This window comes from Cydia fagiglandana, chromosome 7, assembly GCF_963556715.1.
Source record: "Cydia fagiglandana chromosome 7, ilCydFagi1.1, whole genome shotgun sequence".
Lineage (NCBI taxonomy): Eukaryota > Metazoa > Arthropoda > Insecta > Lepidoptera > Tortricidae > Cydia > Cydia fagiglandana.
Window position 1 is genome coordinate 16,514,219 of NC_085938.1, and position 22,224 is coordinate 16,536,442.

Below are 22,224 nucleotides of genomic sequence, written 5' to 3' on the forward strand. Positions count from 1 at the left end.
AATCGGCGAGCCAAATAGGAGTTTGCGTCCGCACGTCCTGATTCGATGGGGCAATTTAAGCAGATTGGTGCTGTATTAACGCGCGTTAAAAAAGCGCTCGTGTGTTGGGGCACTTAGCCCCAATGACACAAATGGATAGTCTGTACGGAAAAAGTCGTGGAATGTATGGGGCGCAATACATTCCACGACTCTTCTCTTTCCGAACAAACTCTAACCATGTTTAATACTATGTATTCACACAACAGCGGTGGCGCTTTTTATCAAGCGTTGTTGAATTTTAGACTTTCAGCCTTGGTTGTTAAATCGAATTTAGAGTGCGGACAGATTCAAGCGCTTTTTTAACGCGCGTTGAAAAAGCTCCCGTGCGATGAGGACTTAAGGTGTGTGAACTGCAGATGGACTGTACCCAAGATGATAAGGACTGTATGTGACTTAGAGGATATAACCAAACGGAGTAGCCATTAACAGGCCCCTCTGTCGAAAATAGGTGGCCAATGGTCATACACATTGTATGGACTGACCTTTGTCTGACATGGCTATTATTACGTCACGTATACATTTGACGGGCCCCTCCCCCGCAAAAATCGGCAGTTTTGTACCAAAAATTACAGACAAGACGACTGCGTTTGGTTATATCCTCTAAGGTCTGTGAGGAATAACTAAAAAAATAAAACCTCGAAATAACTTAACCTCCAGGTTTATATTTTGTGGAAACTAATATAATTACACAAGTTAATTTTAAATCTTTACATTATAAAATACAGTAAATTTAATACATGTTAATTATTAACTAATATTTACAACGTCCATGTAACAACTTTACACTTTATTAAATTAATAATAATTTAATAGATATGGTATGGACAGGCAACAATTAGCATTCATTCCGTTTGAATTTTTTGCTGGATTCGTTGACGTCGTCGAGTTTGTTGATCCGCCGCGTTTTTAGGAATGAATTGCCGTCACTTTCACTCACGGTCTGTCTGAAGTGCACACTGGATACATTTTGATTATTTACACCATGTTTTTTATCACCCATACTTTTATTATTCTTATTAACTAGTAACGTATTTTGAATGTCTTTAACTAATTCACTACTAGAGTGGAGCTTGATAGGGATCAGAATTTGATTTTCATTGTCACCCTTTTTAATGAATCCCGGTTTGAGTTGGAGTCTGTTCTCCGCGTCGCCGGAGATCCTGATGGTTTTGCGAAGCAACGCGTCAGCAGCGTCCGAGAAGTTGGGTTTAAGTAGGATGTCACCCGATATTTGTTTGACGAAAGTGAGCATTGTCCCGCCCTCCGCCTCTTTTAGTTCCGTTTTGATGATTTTGCTTGTGCTGGAATTCGCTTTGTCTCCGTCTGATTCGTCTTGGTGTTCTTCATTTTCGACCAATTTGCCTGTAACATAGAAAAAAAAAACATTTAATAACAGATAAAGCTGAGTGAGGACGTTTTTGCGCAATTTCCTATATATTAATCTATACAGGGTGATTTCTGGGTCGTGATCCAAATTCACTTTTTCTGACTCTGTATGTGATCCATATTATCATATGGTAGTACTTGATTAAAATAGATCTAGTTTTATTTTTCTTATTTTTCAAGTAAAATTTATCTTATATTAAGTAATCATGGTCATGACTTTTGACATACGCTGTTTGGAAAACGAAAAGACGTCACATTGAGTAGGGTGACCAAATTGTATGCAGCAATTTTTTCTTCTACTTGTCGTTTGAAAAATAATCATCATTATTGGTGATAAACAAGAATTAACAACATCATTGTGGTCATCTTTGAATTCTGTATGATGTCTTGTTCTCTTGCCACACGACCTCGAAATCACCCTGTATACTTTGCAACTTTTTGTGCTAATAAATATTTCTTATTGTTATAAGAAAGTTATTCATGTTATAATAATATGTTCATATTAGGAATCTTAACAAATCAACTTAGTTCTTGAAGTAACCTAGATTTGATATTTGAAGTACAGTCAGCAGCAGATATACCTGAGCGGGCAAGGTGTCCAAGAAAACATATACACTTCAATCGTCACAAAAATAAGGACATCTAAGTTGTCATTTTCACGTAGGCTTTCAGTTCGTCACATATACCTTAACTTCTGAGTTTTTCTTTAACACATACACCCTTATTTAATAACAATGACAATAACGGTTAAAACGTCAGTGGTAACTAAGCACTCAAATTCAAGCTGCTGTCATTAATACCTACACGCACTGCCAATCACGTACGTCAGCAGCCAGGGTGCCACCAGTTGCTAAGCAGTTGTTATTTCAATGGTAACTAAGCATCAACATTTTATCTGTTTAACTTTTAAATAAATACCGTAGCACTACGAATTGAGACCTCCTTTCTTAAAGAAGTATTTTATCGTTAAGTGTCAAACTTAGACAATAAATAAGTAGGTTCTACGAGAACGATCGGTTTTTTTATTTTAACTGTCATATGCGGCTGTTCTTCCAAACCGTAGAGCATATTATATACCTATGTTAATATATTTATTTAGCCCGCTTATTGTACTAAAACATACTATACAGGGTGGCCACAGGTTGGCCCATTTAGATCGGCCAGTATGGGAAAATCTGATACTATAAGATATACACCGATCTTTTCTTAGGAATCATGTCATCGATTTAAGTAACACGAAACACTGCATTCATACATTAAAAAAAAATGTGTACTCAGCTCGGGAATCAAACCCCGAACGTTTTGAAAAATAAAACTAAGACTATTTCTATTTAGATATCGATTGTGTAGGTCTTAAGCAATAAATGTTACTATGAAACATGATGTCTAAAATTAATAAAATGCATTGTTTTCATGTCCTTTAATTTCATTTAGTAAGTTTTCGAAGATTTTTAGGGTTTTTAGGGATCCGTACCCAAAGGGTAAAACGGGACCCTATTACTAAGACTCTGCTATCCGTCCGTCCGTCCATCCATCCGACCGTCCGTCCGTCTGTCACCAGGCTGTATCTCACGAACCGTGATAACTAGATAGTTTAAATTTTCACAGATGATGTATTTCTGTTGCCGCTATAACAACAAATACTAAAAACAGAATAAAATAAAGATTTAACTGGGGCTCCCATACAACGAACGTGATTTTTGACCGAAGTTAAGCAACGTCGGGCGGGGTCAGTACTTGGATGGGTGACCGTTTTTTTTTGGATTATGGTACGGAACCCTTCGTGCGCGAGTCCGACTCGCACTTGCCCGGTTTTTATTTTCAATACATTTTACATACATTTTTTTTAAATGAATGAATGCAGTTTTTCTTGTTACTAAAATCGATGACATGGTTCCTAAGAAGAGATCGGTGTATGTCTTATAGTTTTAGATTTTCCCATACTGACCGATCTAAATGGGCCAACCTGTGTAGTACCTACTAAAATACGATGCCCCGAATCGATCAAAGAACGAAGGAGAAAATAATTGTATCCAACCTAGCAGTAGGTAAATATCAAATGGCATTCCGCACAGGAGTAATCTAAGTAACGCTTACTGCGGGTTCAAACCTACAACGTCCTGATAGAAAGTCGTACATATTACGCTACATCTGACATATCTTTAAAAATTATTTAAACTAATGCGAAATTAACATAAAACCTGAAGACACAAATTAATAATAAAAATGAAACCCAAAAGAAATAAAAAGCTGTAATCTCTAGGTGCGTACGACTGAGATTTGAACCCGCGGTCTCTACTTTGAAAAGCAAACGCCTGTTACTGAGACCACAACGTGCCTTGACAATTGGCTCTAAATTCGTCTTCAGTTAGATTTTGCTATGTGTCATTCGTCTTGACGATTCTGTTAAAAGAAATAGTTTGCAGTAAGTTGACCGAGAGGCTCCTGTCAAATGGTTGAAGGCCAAAACGTGAGATAGATGTATGTGATGACAAGACTGTACTGCTTTCGATGATTGTCAAAACGCTTTACCTGAAATTAGCATGGCTATCTTTCATTCAATATTCGACCATACTTGTATGCTTTAAAGTCTATTTTTCCATATTGTTCAGATATATTTAACACGTTGGCCGCTTAGATACCATTGGTTTTTTGACAGCTAAGGTATCAATGACTTGTTGTAAGTGTAGAAATTAATGAATAGCAACTGTTAACATATTTGTGACACGTTGAGCGCTCACAAGTAAATACTACCATGACAGTCAACAACTTTTTGACAGTTTAAACGTTTACCTCTCTTTGAGCACCTGGAGTGTATAGCGACTTCTGCTGCTGACTGTACTAGACAACGGAAATTATACATTCATATGAGACATCTACTTCCATAACCAAATTCAAAGCTCAAATGTTTCTTAGACTTGACGCTTTTTATATAATTAATAACTCTTCTGTACCTAATACAAAACAATACAGTCCTTTTTTTAGGGCAGTAGGGTAAAAATATATATTTATCACACAAATTTTAGGAAAAGCAGGTAGAGCTACATTGATAGGCAAGGTTTCGTCCCAACAACTATAGATGGATATGCACGTACCGTTGAGAGTCGGGAACGCAATGTCGGGCAGCGTTAAATGCGAGTCCGGGTTGTAGCGGTTCATGAGCGCCTTCAGCAACAAGGATATCTCTTCTCGCTTCCGCGTCACTACGATCTCGTCGAACCAGTTCGCCAATTGTTTGATCGGTAGCGCGTAGTCTTTAACTGGATCCTGAAAATAAAATAATAAGCCTAAAAATTTTATTTTTGATACAAGCTTTATAGCTTACTAAACTTTTCTTTCAACAGGCAATTAATACTCATTGAGAACATTCTAACTTTCTAACAAACCCAAACACAATTAGGTTTGTTTTATCACAGAGTTCCTACGGCCACCAGGATCGATGGTAACATATATACGGCATTGTCACCAAACTTATATGTAAAGTTTCAGCTCTATCGAATAATGGGAAGTCGGTATAATTTAGCTTGCAATTTTTGATGTAAACATACATCCACACACATACATACAAACATTACAAGTAAAATAAAAACTTTTAAAATGGAATGACATAAAACTGAAGAAACGACACGTTTTGTGCAGCGCCACAAGCTGTGACAATACTGACAATCAAACTACATAAAGTATGGATTTCATATACATGGACCGTCCATTTTACATCCACTGTGGTATAAGAGAAATACAATATAATTATAAATATACCTTGAAGAACTGTTCCACGTATTGCAGCAGATAGAGCCCGCAATCGGTGAAATTGTTCTGTTGCGGGATTTTGGGACAGCTTCCTTTGATGTTATCTTTGTTGAACACTTTCGTAGCCGAGAGCTGTAACATACATAACGATTTTTCAAATACTAGGCACATTTAATAATTTAGGCAAAATTTTATTTTTGGTACAAGCTTTTATCGCTGACTGTACTTTTCTTACGACAGACAACTAATAATCATCAAGACAATTCTAAGAACCCCTAACACAATTAGGTTGCGTTGTTTCATCGCAGAGTTCCTATGGCCACCTCCTGTCTCCATCATCAGATCAGCTCGATGTTCCATAATATTGCATTGTCATCCGATTTATACATGCATGCAAAATTTCAGCTCAATCGGAAACCGGGAAGTGGATCAAATTTAACTTGCAAGATTTGATTACAGACAGACAGACAACGGTCAGGTGAAACTAAATAAAATCTTGTAAAATTGATATTTGTTGATCATGTACAAAACTATTGATGAATACTAGAGTGAATAAGAGGACTCACTAATTATTTAATTCTTGTACAGTCAAGTATTAAAATATGGGTGCACACATCATACTCAAAAATATGTCCCATAGCTCTTATGTCAGCGAATTAAGAACTATGGGACATATTTTTGAGAAGTTATACGAGTATGCGCCCATATTTTTGTACTGTGCCAAGCAGCCTGGGGCCGATTGCATAGCGAAAGTCTCTTTCTAATCAAAGGAATTGGAAAGAGACTTCCGATAATATTATTAGTTACAAGTTGTTATGCAATCGGCCCCTGCTAACGGAATTACTTTCGTAAACTAATGAAATAATTGTGCAACTTTCGTAATGTTATGCAACAGCATATATATTATTAACTCCATAGGGTAATTCGCCAAGTAACTGGCCACCCTAAACTAAAAATGAATTCTAGTATAAGGTGGCTAGTTATAGTTATTGAAGGCTAGCCAGTTACTGGCGAATTACCGTATGTTATAAACATTAAGATTACGATAAGATACATTCGTTCCTTATACAGTGAAACCTGGTTAATTGGCACCTGGATAAATGGAATACCTCAATAATTGCAACCAAAACTCCGATCCCGGTCCCTTGAGACCAAAAGGCCTCTATAATTGAAATTTTGGAACCTCTATATTTGCAATTTAGGTTTTAGTGATTTTCGTAATTTTGCCTCTGTAATTGACCACATCGCAACCTAAGACCTCTATAATTGACACTGTGCTAAAAAATCCGTTATTTTTGCTCTTCTTTTTACCTCCATTATTGAAACGAGTCTTACTTCCCATACAACCATTTCCAGTCGCCGTTACGACGCGGTGTAGACACATCTTGTGTCGACACCGTCTGTTTCGGTCACAATTCCAGTCGCAGAGTCGTCGCCGTGTCGACACAGTTACCAGAAATGGGGAAGGGTCGACACATGACACAAAGTGACATAAAGTGTGGTCGCCGTGTGCACACATTGTTTCGGGTTTGCGACTACTTTATGCCAAAATCATTCGTTCATTCGTTCATTTTGTTCCTGTCAAATGGAAACTGTCAGATGGAAAAATAGTTAAATAAAAATAAGTGACATTAATACGCCATCTCTAAAACGGATTACAAGACGTAATTATATATTGTTTGCATTTATATTACAATAGGACTTAAATTATTATGGGGAATTAAACTGCTCGAGTGATTTGATAAACTAAGTGTAATATAATCAACGCGCCACCACATTGTTTTAGTTTAGCCGGAAATGAAATTGTTTACTTCTCAGTGCTTGTGTTCATAAATATATTATTTGATGCATTTTTAGTACTTCGATGCGTATACTATACTTAAATAACAGAAATAACGCTTTACATACTACGAAACTTGTTAATTATGATGTATAAATATGGTTTAAGGCTGAGAAATATTGCAGTCACAAAGTAGTCGCAAATGTTTCGACTTTGTGTCGACTCTGTGTAGACACATGACACGCGCTGTCAAAAGTAATAACAAAGTTACTGGATTTGCAAAATGGCTCCTTGTGTTCATTTGTATTCAGATATTCTCAAAGTGTAACAATGACGTGGTCAGAGATGGGACTTAATAGATTAACTGTTTATTCGACTAATTAATGAAATAAAAACAGTTAATCCTCAAATTTTAATCACGATTAGTTTAGTCGACCTAACATATATTGAAATTGAATTAATCTGAACATTAATCGAATAAATTATCGATTAAATCTCGGTTGGAAGTTGACAGGGGGCCATTTTTGTACGTAAAAATAATAGAAATGTCTTGCATGCAGATGGTAGCCAAACACTTTGTCATAAAAGTCGAGATGGGTGTCGATTTATAGGTTTTAGGGAGTGCCGATTTCGAAAATGATGACCATTTTGGAATCCAAAATGGCGGCCATGCACTGTGTCATAAAAGTCGTCATGGATGTCGTTTTATACGTTTTAGGGGGCCCCAATTTTGAAAATGATGACCATTTTGGAATCCAAAATGGCGGCCATGCACTATGCCATAAAAGTCGTCAGGGGTGTCGTTTTATAGGTTTTAGGAGGCGCAGATTTCAAAAATGATGACCATTTTGGATTCCAAGATGGCGGCCATGCACTATGTCATAAAAGTCGTCATGGGTGTCGTTTTATAGGTTTTAGGGGGCCCCGATTTAGAAGATGATGACCATTTTGAAATCCAAAATGGCGGCCATGCACTATGTAATAAAAGTCGTCATGGGTGTCGTTTTATAGGTTTTGGGGGGCGCAGATTTAGAAAATGATGACCACTTTGGATTCCAAAATGGTGGCCATGCACTATGTCATAAAAGTCGTCATGGGTGTCGTTTTATAGGTTTTAAGGGGCGCAGATTTCGAAAACGATGACCAATTTGGATTCCAAGATGGCGGCCATGCACTATGTCATAAAAGTCGTCATGGATGTCGTTTTATAGGTTTTAGGGGGCCCCGCTTTCGAAAATGATGACCATTTTGGAATCCAGAATGGCGGCCATGCACTATGTCATAAAAGTCGTCATGGGTGTCGTTTTATAGGTTTTGGGGGGCGCTGATTTCGAAAACGATAACCATTTTCGATTCCAAAATGGCGGCCATGCACTATGTCATAAAAGTTGTCATGGATGTCGTTTTATGGGTTTTAGGGGGCCCCGATTTAGAAAATGATGACCATTTTGAAATCCAAAATGGCGGCCATGCACTATGTCATAAAAGTCGTCATGGGTGTCGTTTTATAGGTTTTGGGGGGCGCAGATTTCGAAAACGATAACCATTTTTGATTCCAAAATGGCGGCCATGCACTATGTCATAAACGTCGTCATGGATGTCGTTTTATGGGTTTTAGGGGGCCCCGATTTAGAAAATGATGACCATTTTGAAATCCAAAATGGCGGCCATGCACTATGTCATAAAAGTCGTCATGGGTGTCGTTTTATAGGTTTTGGGGGGCGCAGATTTCGAAAACGATAACCATTTTCGATTCCAAAATGGCGGCCATGCACTATGTCATAAAAGTCGTCATGGATGTCGTTTTATAGGTTTTGGGGGGCGCAAATTTAGAAAATGATGACCATTTTGGAATCCAAAATGGCGGCCATGCACTATGCCATAAAAGTCGTCAGGGGTGTCGTTTTATAGGTTTTAGGAGGCGCAGATTTCAAAAATGATGACCATTTTGGATTCCAAGATGGCGGCCATGCACTATGTCATAAAAGTCGTCATGGGTGTCGTTTTATAGGTTTTAGGGGGCCCCGATTTAGAAAATGATGACCATTTTGAAATCCAAAATGGCGGCCATGCACTATGTAATAAAAGTCGTCATGGGTGTCGTTTTATAGGTTTTGGGGGGCGCAGATTTAGAAAATGATGACCACTTTGGATTCCAAAATGGTGGCCATGCACTATGTCATAAAAGTCGTCATGGGTGTCGTTTTATAGGTTTTAAGGGGCGCAGATTTCGAAAACGATGACCAATTTGGATTCCAAGATGGCGGCCATGCACTATGTCATAAAAGTCGTCATGGATGTCGTTTTATAGGTTTTAGGGGGCCCCGCTTTCGAAAATGATGACCATTTTGGAATCCAGAATGGCGGCCATGCACTATGTCATAAAAGTCGTCATGGGTGTCGTTTTATAGGTTTTGGGGGGCGCTGATTTCGAAAACGATAACCATTTTCGATTCCAAAATGGCGGCCATGCACTATGTCATAAAAGTTGTCATGGATGTCGTTTTATGGGTTTTAGGGGGCCCCGATTTAGAAAATGATGACCATTTTGAAATCCAAAATGGCGGCCATGCACTATGTCATAAAAGTCGTCATGGGTGTCGTTTTATAGGTTTTGGGGGGCGCAGATTTCGAAAACGATAACCATTTTCGATTCCAAAATGGCGGCCATGCACTATGTCATAAACGTCGTCATGGATGTCGTTTTATGGGTTTTAGGGGGCCCCGATTTAGAAAATGATGACCATTTTGAAATCCAAAATGGCGGCCATGCACTATGTCATAAAAGTCGTCATGGGTGTCGTTTTATAGGTTTTGGGGGGCGCAGATTTCGAAAACGATAACCATTTTCGATTCCAAAATGGCGGCCATGCACTATGTCATAAAAGTCGTCATGGATGTCGTTTTATAGGTTTTGGGGGGCGCAGATTTAGAAAATGATGACCATTTTGGATTCCAAAATGGTGGCCATGCACTATGTCATAAAAGTCGTCATGGGTGTCGTTTTATAGGTTTTAGGGGGCGCAGATTTCGAAAACGATGATCATTTTGGATTCCAAAATGGCGGCCATGCACTATGTTATAAAAGTCGTCATGGATGTCGTTTTATAGGTTTTAGGGGGCCCCGCTTTCGAAAATGATGACCATTTTGGAATCCAGAATGGCGGCCATGCACTATGTCATAAAAGTCGTCATGGGTGTCGTTTTATAGGTTTTGGGGGGCGCAGATTTCGACAACGATAACCATTTTCGATTCCAAAATGGCGGCCATGCACTATGTCATAAAAGTCGTCATGGATGTCGTTTTATAGGTTTTAGGGAGCCCCGATTTAGAAAATGATGACCATTTTGAAATCCAAAATGGCGGCCATGCACTATGTCATAAAAGTCGTCATGGGTGTCGTTTTATAGCTTTTGGGGGGCGCAGATTTCGAAAACGATAACCATTTTCGATTCCAAAATGGCGGCCATGCACTATGTCATAAAAGTCGTCATGGATGTCGTTTTATAGGTTTTGGGGGGGCGCAGATTTAGAAAAATGATGACCATTTTGGATTCCAAAATGGTGGCCATGCACTATGTCATAAAAGTCGTCATGGGTGTCGTTTTATAGGTTTTAGGGGGCGCAGATTTCGAAAACGATGACCATTTTGGATTCCAAAATGGCGGCCATGCACTATGTTATAAAAGTCGTCATGGATGTCGTTTTATAGGTTTTAGGGGGCCCCGCTTTCGAAAATGATGACCATTTTGGAATCCAGAATGGCGGCCATGCACTATGTCATGAAAGTCGTCATGGGTGTCGTTTTATAGGTTTTGGGGGGCGCAGATTTCGACAACGATAACCATTTTCGATTCCAAAATGGCGGCCATGCACTATGTCATAAAAGTCGTCATGGATGTCGTTTTATAGGTTTTAGGGAGCCCCGATTTAGAAAATGATGACCATTTTGAAATCCAAAATGGCGGCCATGCACTATGTCATAAAAGTCGTCATGGGTGTCGTTTTATAGGTTTTAGGGGGCGCAGATTTCGAAAACGATGACCATTTTGGATTCCAAGATGGCGGCTATGCACTATGTCATAAAAGTCGTCATGGGTGTCGTTTTATAGGTTTTAGGGGGCCCTGATTTCGAAATTGATGACCATATTGGAATCCAAAATGGCGGCCATGCAGTATGTCATTAAAGTCGTCATGGCTGTCGTTTTATAGGTTTTAGGGAGCGCAGATTTCGAAAATAATAACTATTTTGGAATCCAAGATGGCGGCCATGCACTATGTTAAAAGTCGACATGGATGTCGTTTTGTTGGTCATGGTCATCATTTTCGAAATCTGCTCTTCCTAACACCTATAAATCAACATCTATGACGGCTTATATGACAAAGTGCACGGCAGACATCTTGGAATCCAAAATGGTCATCATTTTCGAATTCTGCACTCCCTAAAACTTATAAAACGATATCCATGACGACTTTTATGACAAAGTGCACGGCACACATCTTGGATTCCAAACTGGTCATCATTTTCGAAATCGGCACTTCCTAAAACCTATAAAACGATATTCATGACGACTTTTATGACAAAATACATAGCGGCCATCTTGGATTATAAAATGATCATCGTTTTCGAATTCTGCACTCCCTAAAACCTATAAATCGACATCCGTGACGACGCAAGTTATCTTTATTTTCAGATCTAACAAATTGCTACAAAATACAAAGGACAAAAAAAGAAGCGAGGAGGTAATGAAACAAGTAAAAATACAGATGATTCCTCGACGCAATAGGATGCTTCTTAAATTGTGTCCAGATTTTTTTGTCATAAAATTTTTTATTTTTCACGTATTACTCTCACAAGTTCCGTGACATTTCGACCTTGTAATTTTTTAAGTAAATGTTTTTGTTTATCTGTGAGGATCTCACTAGAATAATATAATCAAGGTATGTTTAGATTTGATGATTGAAATAGTAACGCAAAAATAAATTATATTTGTGTCTTATATTCCTGCCGAAGACTTTTATTTTTCCTTTTACTTCTACACTAGTTTGGTCAAGTAATAAGAATTTAGGGCTCTCAATTTTATTTTGACTTCTACAACAGTAAAGCTACGAGGCCATGTTTGGTATCGTTTTCGTATAAATTCGCAGTACCAAATTTAGTTATGGTATCACATTGACACCATTCCAAAGTAAAAACATATAAACTTACTTTCTTTTAAACTCCTCTTCACGCTTAAACTGCTGAACAGTTTTAATTGAAATTTAGTACACATATATTTTGAGTCCCGAGACAGGACATAATAAGTTATCTCAAAAATCATCCTTCAAAGGTGTGAAATGAGGTGTAGGGAGGAATTCAGAATTGACTTCTTGAAGTTAATACTGTTTAAGTTTAGGTTTGAAGTCATGTTTTTTTTATCATTTTTAACTAAATCAAAGATGTAGACCATCCCAAATTTAATATAAATCGGTTCAGCGGTTATTGATTTCCCGTTCAAATTTCCACGCCACTTTTCACACCTTCAAAAGATGATTTTGGTTATAAGATCTATCCTATGTCCTGTTCCGGGACGCAAACTATTTCTATACCAAATTTCAACGAAATCGGTTCAGCGGTTAAGCGTCAAGAGGAGTTTAAAAAAAACCGACCAAGTGCGAGTCGGACTCGCGTATTAAGGGTTCCGTACATTAAGTCCGACTCGCGCTTGACTGCACATTTCTAATAGGTTTTCCTGTCATCTATAGGTAAAGAACTATTTTGTGTATTCAGACAGACAGACATACAGACGCACGAGTGATCCTATAAGGATTCCGTTTTTTGCTTTTCAGGTACGGAACCCTAAAAAGATTTTTTTAATTTTGTGGAATGGTTTCAATGTGATACCTTAAATGGATTCAGCAACCCAGATTTATACGAAAACGATACCATACACGGCCTAGCACCTTCACTGATGTAGATATATCAAGATAAAATTGAGAGCCCTAAATAAACTTTCAAGAGCGGATATCTCAAAAACTATTCAACATATCGAAAAATTGACTGAATAAACTTGTAACAAATTAAATTAACTTTCATTTTGTATAAGTGGCCATGTCGCTAAGATGCATAGTTTCCGAGATATAATCGAAAAACCGGAAAATGGGACATTCAAAGCCCCCTCTCTTCCCCCCGCTCAAGGGCTACGGCCGGGGACTTTTGATATGTTCACCTCCTAACTTGTCCAAACCAAGTTACAGAGTCAAAAATTGTGTTCCGAGCATTTCCCTCTACAACTTTTTTGAGCATTCGTTGGCTGACCTAAGTAGCTTATTGCATTTCTTTAAAAACTTTTCTGTAAAAGGTTGACGGGTGCTGGGTGTTTATATGGTTTTGGTCGATTATTATCATTTGCATCGCCCATGATGACTTACTAGAATTACTTACGAGCACACGAGACACTAATAGTAGTTTGACAAACCTTGGTTTTCAAGAGGTATTTTATATTGACATTTGCTGTCACAAATTTGCTGTCAGATTTAGTCGCAAACCGCACGCAAAGTGCACACAAATGTGTCGACACCTTGTTACGGAAAAGTGTACACACGGCGACGACACTTTGTTTCGAAACAATTCTAGACACATTGTGTGGACTCTGTTACGACACATCTGACATTTAGTTACCACTTTGATGATTCTGCGACTGGAATGGTTATATGGGTTATTACCTCTGTAATTGAAATAATGTAGTTGTAGACAGCAGAAACAATATTTTAATAGCAATGATCATTTTTAAGTAAAATGATCTTCATCCCGAATTTAATTTATTTATTGGGTATCTAACTATCTATCACAGCCTGTAGTAGGTGAAATACTTTTGATTATCTCAAAAACAAACTATGCTTTTTACATTCTAATAAAACTTTCTTCTACAATTCAAGGGATTTTTTTAACCCAAATGATTAATAGGAAAATAAAGTAGTAATTAATGTAGTGTAAAAGTACAAGTATAGATATAAGCAATTATATAGACCAAAACCCAGAACGTAAGCGTGTAAATCTACTTTCAAAGGTTATTTGCACCTCCATAAAAGAAATTTGTCAGAACGCAACCTCTATTAATGAGAACCTCTATAATTGACACAACGATTTTTTGAACCTCGTTAATTGACACGACCTGCTTAAATGAAAAACCTGGTTAATTGACAAAAAATGGCCGGTCCCTTGAGATTGCAATTATCCAGGTTCCACTGTATGTCATAGTCCTGCTAGAGCAAAAGGATATGAAATAATAAGAGTTTTTTTACCTTTGCTTGATATTCACAGGTCAAGTAATCTCGCAAAGTAGCCACCACTCTTGACCTGGACGCTCCGGCGAGGGAATCGAAGATGAGTATACAGGGTCTGTAAAGAATGTGCTCATAAGGTATTTCCGCTGTATCATATTGATTAAAAGGAAAAAGTAAAATTATATATGGTTTGAAGTGCTGTGCCTTGAACTTTAATATTGAGGATAAGCTTACAATATAATATTTTAATTTTTTCCAAATCATAACACTTTACTCCGCTGCGTAACGGTAAAAACCTATAAGTGCCATTTCCAATCAAAAGGGTACTTATTGTGGGTTGTCAATAAGACGCTGTTTCCATATAGCTTCAATTTGAAATCAACCTTATCGACGAACAACAATGGACGCAGTTTAGCGAAAAGGATCCATCCTATAAAATTTGTCATTTAAATGAATGACTTCTCCGTTTGACAAAAAGTTCAAATGTTACTAACAGATTTTTGTGGATTGGATCCTTTTCCCTAAAATACGTCCCAATGTGGTACCTGTCGACAACCGACAATGTGGTACCTTGTGGTTGAAAAATGTCACACATGTACTACTACTACTGATTAAAATTGTAGCATGTTCTGTGTAAATAGAAAACCTTGAATTTTCACAACTTCGGTTGAATTGATAAGGTCGAAATACTAGTGCTCGACGCTGCACTAGTATTCGACATGGACACTTTATGTCAAAGTAATATAGGTTAAATTTGAATGGCGAAGACTTTTCTGTATTCAAATTTAATCCTCGTCACTTTGACATAAAGTGCCCATGTCGAATACTAGTGCAGCGTCGAGCACTAGTACTTCTAATTTATATATTTCTTTTTTTCTTTACTTATTCAGTGACAAGAGACAATTGCAATAAATCGTTTATTTTATACTATGACATTCTATAGCCAGCCATCGCCTATGAGTTTAAATAATGTAAGATTTACAAGGTTGTAACAAGAACTTACTGCTTAATAGGTTCCGTTTTGGTCGGCGGCGGCGCCTCTACCTTCTTCTCGGGCGCGGCCGCCGCCGCCTCGGCCTCCTCCTCGTCGGAATCGCATTGCATGTCCAAGTCACTCTCCTATTAAAAAAGTGACATGAATTTACCAAACTGTGTCCTTACCAGTCACACACACAATGCTCATCAATACCGTCATAATCTGAGTTACAAGTGAACCATATATATATTTATACAGTGGAACTTGGTTAAGTGGGACCTGGATAAGTGAGAAACCTCCATAGCTGGGACTCATGGTGCGGTCCCGACACTTTAGCACTGAATTACCTCTGTAAGGGCCACTTGGACCATCCCATTAACCTGGGGTTAAGCGGTTAAACCGTTAACCCAGTGTCAAATTGTACTGGTTTAACAGGTTAACCCCGGGTTAGTGATGGTGCAAGTGGCTCTTTGGGAGACAAAACAAACCTCTGTAACTGGGATTAGTGCTTTCGATTTTATAGTCATATTTACCTCTATACTTAATTGAGACAGAGAGCGTATTTTACCTCTTTTAATGAAACTATTTTTTTTAACCAATAATGAGTATTTTTGCTAAGTTATTTTCTTTGAATGTTATATCTCTGTATCTGAGATGACGTCAATTTATAACCTCTAACTCGGATTATTGCAAATTTTCCGCACTTGTACTTACCTAAATTAGTTAAATTTGTGTTTTAGTTTGGTCTAGCTAACGACCGGACGTTAGTTATTTTCGATAACAATATTTCGAAGGATAAAATCTTGATTATTAGTTATTACTTACTTACAAAAACAGTAGGTAAACGTTTACGAATGTAGAAAGACATGTAATGAATTTGTAGGTATCGAATTTAATAAAGCAGTTTCTATTTTATGATTTGTCATTCAACATAAATATATAATTCAGTACCTATCAATATTCTGAAGCAGTCTCGAACTCATGCATAATGCTTACATAATACTTTATTCAATAAAATAATTTGCACCTCTATAACTGAAATAACCCATGTTCTCACCTCTATTAGTGGTTCCCTCTGTAAATGAGACAGATATTGATTTATACCTGGCTACCTGAGACACTGGGTAAGTGGGATACCTCTTTAAGTGAGACAAATTTGCAGGACCCTTTAAGTCCCAGTTATCCAGGTTTCACTGTATATCGTATATTGTACAGTCAACTGAAGAGAAAAGGTACCAATCTATCCCCTAAAACCTCTATGCAGGGGTGGTACCTTTTCTACTCTTAGGAACAACTGTGTTACGAAACGAGGTCCTTAGCTCTACTTTAGCGATACCGTGTTTACTCTGGTATGTTCACTTAGTCTGTGTGATATAACAGCCATACTTGCTAACCGTAGTAACTAGCAGAAACTCAAGAAGTGGGGTGTTTTTAGTACATTTTCATCAAAAAACGATCGACGTTAAATGGGTATCGTCTTGGGTCGTCCCATTCGATTTTCGTCAAGTTCTTAAATTAGTCCTATTCTGCTTTCGTCACTCATTCTACATTGAAAGCCACCGACGATTGTGACGAATGTAGCATGACTGACGAAAGCAGAATAGGACTAATTTAAGAACTTGACGAAAAACGAATGGGACGACACCGTCAAATGCCGTCTGTGGCGTTCAACAGGTTAAATAAATAAATATTATAGGGTAATTTTACACAGATCGACAGTTCCTCCTGTCACTATTGCTAGGACCGGGATAGGGACGCCCCTGGGGAACAAAGGGACGCCTGGGGGAACCTTTGTAGGTGTTAGTGGACGTCCTTACCTCCGCTTCAGCCTCGTCTCGCTCGCTGAGATTGTCCGAGTCGCAACTTAATGTAAGCTGCTCCTGTTTGGTCAGCGGCGTAATCGTGGTGTTGCCTATCTGCATAGACGACCGCCGTTCTAAAAATAAATCATACATTAATAAGTTATTTGTCAAAAATATTGCTATTATATAAACAAGTCAAACCCAACATTTCTATTGTGGTAATGGAAGTTCAAAAACTTTACTAGAATCTTACCTCTTTTCCTAATCTCCTGCGGCGTAACAGTCCGGTTGTCTATCATACTCCGGCATCCCTCGATAGTGGGAAAACATATTATAGCGACGAACCAATGACAATTCTCATTAATAGGAACTACTATGAAGTCTTTTTCAAATATATTGACGTTTTTAGTCCACGTCTTGACTCGCGCGTGTCTCTTTTGCGCCGGCGTCAGACTGTTGTCCCACTCGTGGGGGTTAGAACTTTTGTTAACCTTACTGGGTTTTGTTGTTAGTCTTTTGTAAAAGAAAGTACTAAATATGTGAGTCTTTTCTCTCTGTATGTGTGTTAGGACATCATGAACTAAATATTTTAAATAGAAGTCTATTATCACGTCATTTAAGAATTGGTCTTGGGCTAGGCACATATAGTCTTCTGTATTGATAGGTATACCACCTTTCCCAGGTGGATAAATTAATATTTGTCTTATATCTGTAGGGCCAGAGCTGAAATAAAATAAGATTATAATTACATAGTTCTTTATTTAGAAGTATTCTGTAAATAGTTTGATTATGTCCAATTTTTAGACTGACTGCTCACTTAAACTTTTGGACGCCAATGACCGTTATATCCGCACTGCAGGTCCAACGCCAAAGACGGATTAATCGGTCACAGACCAACATAGACCTACGTGCATATGCAAAAAGTTCAATTTCAGTTTTGACACTTCTGTGCTTTTGTGTTTGACACGGCGTCGAAAAGGTTAAGTGGCTACTTCATTAGTCAATGTATTAATAGTTACCTTTTAGCTCCACTAGTACTGGAAGCACTCGTCGACCGCGTGGCCATCTTCGCAACGCTGTTGCCTTCCTTCGTACACGTTCTGACCAAAATATCATTAGCCTCCCGACCGTTCAGTTCGTCCATAGTTTTGCCGAACAGTATTTTAAATGCTGCCTTCGCTTCATCTGTTATACAGTCCGGCAACAACGTTATTCTTCTTTGGGGGTCGATTTTTGACATTGGGTTATAATATGGACCTGTAGACAGATATTATACTTCATTATTTGACACTGGCAAGCTTCAGAGTCCTCGTTACTCCCAGTACGTGTCATCTTGAACTTAACCCCTCATACGTGGCCTGTTAAATGTGATCATTGGAATAGTAACCTTGGCATTTAAGACAACAGATAAAAGGCTTGCTACACGGTCGCCGACAAGCCCCCAGACCGCGTGGCCTTGGCCGGTCCCGGACCGTGTAGACAGTTGTTACCAACAAAATTTGACCAAAACTGACCAAGGACAGACCAAGGTCAGACGGTTAGAAGGCTTGTCGGCGACCGTGTAGCAAGCCTTTAATCCTCACGCACGGATCCGTGTCTATTATAATAAGCATAAGAGGGGTTAAGTCATTATCCATAATTACAGCAGGAGTTTGAAGTTAAGCGACTCAATTGGGCTTTAGGATGTATAATGAACACAATAAGTTACAAAAACTGTGTGTGCGAAAATATAAACCTTCCATTTATAGTGTCAATTAAAACTACTTTAAAGATAACAGTAGTTCTGAAAAGCTGCTTCAATTGTAGGGATAAGCAGCAAGCTATTTGAATCGCTTTAATTTGTACAAAACGAATAATTTATATAATATGCAATATTTAAAAAACCGGCTAAGTGCGAGTCGGACTCGAGCACGAAGGGTTCCTACCATTACGCAAAAAACGGCAATAATATCACGATTGTTGTATGGGAGCTCCACTTAAATATTTATTATATTCTGTTTTTAGTATTTGTTGTTAAAGTGGCAACAGAAATGCATCATAAGATTTAGATGTAACATAAGATTTACGAAAAGAGTAATATTTCTAAAACACATACCTGTTTCATCCGTCATGTCAAGAGCTTTTCTTATATAAATCCCACATTTGTTAACAGTATACAAGAATATGACTGGTACACCTTTAGAGAAATGTGCTAATAATCTCACGACCTCTTTCAGCTGAATTTGAAGTGCCACATCTCGGGATTCATCTTTGAGTGAGGGAGCAACAATTTTAACTCCTTTGGATGAGATAGTGACCTGAAAACAACATAAAATAGTGCTAAAATTGATAAGCATCCATAGACGAAATACGGAACAACTATTTTTTAAATGTAAGATCAGTTATCGTTATATGCTTTATATCTTATCTATCGGCTTGTCAACAGTTAATGTTTTGTTTACTAAGGTCATTTCATTATATTTTCAGTGATTTGATTTACACTTATTTTTACACATGGTTTTGTTCACTGGGTTTAATCAAGTTTACTGTCACAAATATACTAAAAAGGCAGTTGTTTCCAAGAATTGTATAATTATCATTTTACAATTTATAAATTAAAAACGTGTAGTAAGCTCCAAATGTGCTTAGAAATGAGAATGTCATTTCTATTTTTTTACCTATTTTTGTCACCCAAAAACCGACGGGTATACAAATTATTATTCTAGGGTTCCGTACCTCAAAAGGATTTAATATTTTTCAATCACTACTATAATTTAGAAAAGTATTATAAGATGTACCATTCTTAGTTTAAATATATGTGAATGGGTCTAAGATGTGATTATTTAACACTTTCGCAACCGGGCAAAAAACGGCGCCCTACCCCAGAAACCGGTCGTCTATATCTGCGTACAAAACAACCCGCTGGGCGGGTTATCCGGCATCTGAGCAAACATTACGAGTGCCTACCAGGCAGGTTCTCGGTAGTCAAAGTGTTAATAACCATGAGAATCTTATGTTGGGTTAAGTTTACAGGCTAGACCATATAGGCATTAAATTGCCTTAATAAAAGGACACCATGCCTTTATGAGGTAGACACAGATATTATATTAATAGTATAGTTAATAGTATGACTCCCTGCCAATTAGTCTACATGAAATTACTTAGCAGCCAAATTAGAGTTATTACTTCACTACTTACCTTTTCTTTTGGAGTATATTTATATGAGCCAATCCTGATGGTGCGGCATGTGAGGGATGCAATAATGTCTTGCATGGCGCTCTGGCTCATCTCGTCTCTGCTGGCATCTGAAATGATTATTCAGTTAGTTTCTCCATATTAAAGTCATTGAAAACACTTGTAGTTAAACTTTTGGTACATCTTACTAAGACAAATAGCGCTATCACAAAAGAAAATTCATTGCTAACTTATACATTGTTTCTATAGCTGAGAATTCCATTTTCGAAATCATTTGTTATTGAGATAGCGCGCTATTTGACATTGGAGGGCAGTTAAGGCTGCCTTGTATCCATCTTTCAGGACTTAACCTAAGATTAAAAATCCATTTGGACACCACTAGGGTTTTTAAAATATCCCAAAACCCTGACGTGTTTGCACAATTATGGGAAAGTGATTATTGAAAATATATATCGCCAACAGCAACTTAAAATACAAATGACTGTGACTGTTGTGATCTAAATATTTTAAAATATGTCTCACAAAAGTTTAATTTCAAGAAAAATATTTCTTTTTTGATTAGTGCACCAAAGTAGAATTTTGCCTTGGCAATAAAGCTCATAGCCACCAAGCACTATCTGCACCTCACCACTGCTGTTATGTCGGTCACGAACTAAATAAAATTACTTCCAAATTTAATACATTTATTTTTACTTGCCTTGCAAGTGAAGTAAACAACTCAACAGACAGGCTAATAAATTGCCTCAGATAAAATGGGTTGTTTCTAGTTTTACTGTTTAGCACTATCTAATTATGAAAGAGTAAGACAGATGTACAGCAGTGGCAGGGTGTCAAAAATATTGTAGAGTGAGCTGGGGCTAATTGGGCGTTTATTCTTGTAGGTGTAATGCCTATGATGGCAATTTTCATATATACATTTTTTACTCCTATCATTGCTGGCTGACTTATTGGCTCATAAATTGAGATGTAAATATACATAAAGGCAACCATTTATAAAATGTACTGTACACTAATCAAAACTGAATTCTCAACAAGTCACTTCTTTGTTCATCAAATATCTTCGTAGCTTTTCCGCTTTAAAACTATTCCCAGATCGGAAACATTTATAAAAAGCACGCCAAATTGTCAATGTCGCACTGTAAGCAAGCTTTTAACGATTTTTTGAGATGTTATGTTTGTGTATAGGTTACAATATCATAGTTATCTTGAGAGAGATTTAATAGACGCTCGGAGTGTTGATCGTAACCAATCCAGCTTATTAATCATATTTACGCGTGAAATGAAGCTTCTTTCGGCAATGTGAACACATTTTTATAGCTATATAATAGTATATCTCACTTTGCGGCGCAACACATCAACGTGTTTTCTTAAAACAGCGTAACTAAAAGTAATAAACATAAATGTACCTTTATTAAGGCGAGTTTCTCTTTTTGGAAGCATTTCGAGTCCTTAATCGATGGTAAATTATAATTCCGAGTCTTTATTCATGACGTGCTCGCCTGGCGAACCTAAGCTATGGAGATGACTTTGACGTTTCTGTCGCAAGCGGCATTTTAGAGACGCGCGCATGAAGTTTTTAATTTTTTAAGTGGCAACACTATATTAGTAGTGCTGAGCACAAGGAACCGAAAACCGGTACGGTCACAACACAACACGCTCTTGCCTAATTGAGTGAAAGAGAGGCAGATAGAGTAAGACCGAGGTTAGTCTGCAACGATTTAGATAGCACACGCAGTGCAAGTGTTATTTATACGTCATAATTTCATACCTTACACTATCCGAAACAAAAGAACATGTTGTTTACAAATTATATGGTTATTTTGTGACAAAACTGCGATTTTTAACGAGGACAAAAATAGAGGGTTTAAACTAGAGATGCCTCGAATAGTGAATTTGGCCGAATACCGAATATTCGGCATGACATGCGTACATTTTGAGTCACAATTATTACGAAAACTGTTCGCCAACAAAGCACAATATTTGCTAAGATACATTTTTATGTTTAACTGTAGCTAGAGTCATTCAAATCACACCCAAGATAAAAATTATA

At 37.7% G+C, this 22,224-nt stretch overlaps 1 protein-coding gene across 2 annotated transcripts in view; it reads right to left on the bottom strand.

Moving 5' to 3' along the window:
- Positions 1-681: 681 nt before the first annotated feature.
- The window catches only part of LOC134666031 (uncharacterized), a 31,230-nt gene continuing 9,687 nt past the window's right edge, over positions 682-22,224 (bottom strand). For both annotated transcript variants that reach the window (XM_063523135.1, XM_063523136.1), the window contains 10 exons: positions 20,178-20,284; positions 19,096-19,297; positions 18,020-18,257; positions 17,254-17,723; positions 17,016-17,134; positions 15,226-15,341; positions 14,241-14,337; positions 5,185-5,307; positions 4,521-4,692; positions 682-1,401 (listed from right to left, as the gene is read on the bottom strand). In XM_063523135.1, the coding sequence (XP_063379205.1) occupies positions 875-1,401; positions 4,521-4,692; positions 5,185-5,307; positions 14,241-14,337; positions 15,226-15,341; positions 17,016-17,134; positions 17,254-17,723; positions 18,020-18,257; positions 19,096-19,297; positions 20,178-20,284 (2,171 nt within the window). In that variant the 3' untranslated portion in view covers positions 682-874. The remainder of the gene's footprint in view (positions 1,402-4,520; positions 4,693-5,184; positions 5,308-14,240; positions 14,338-15,225; positions 15,342-17,015; positions 17,135-17,253; positions 17,724-18,019; positions 18,258-19,095; positions 19,298-20,177; positions 20,285-22,224) is intronic.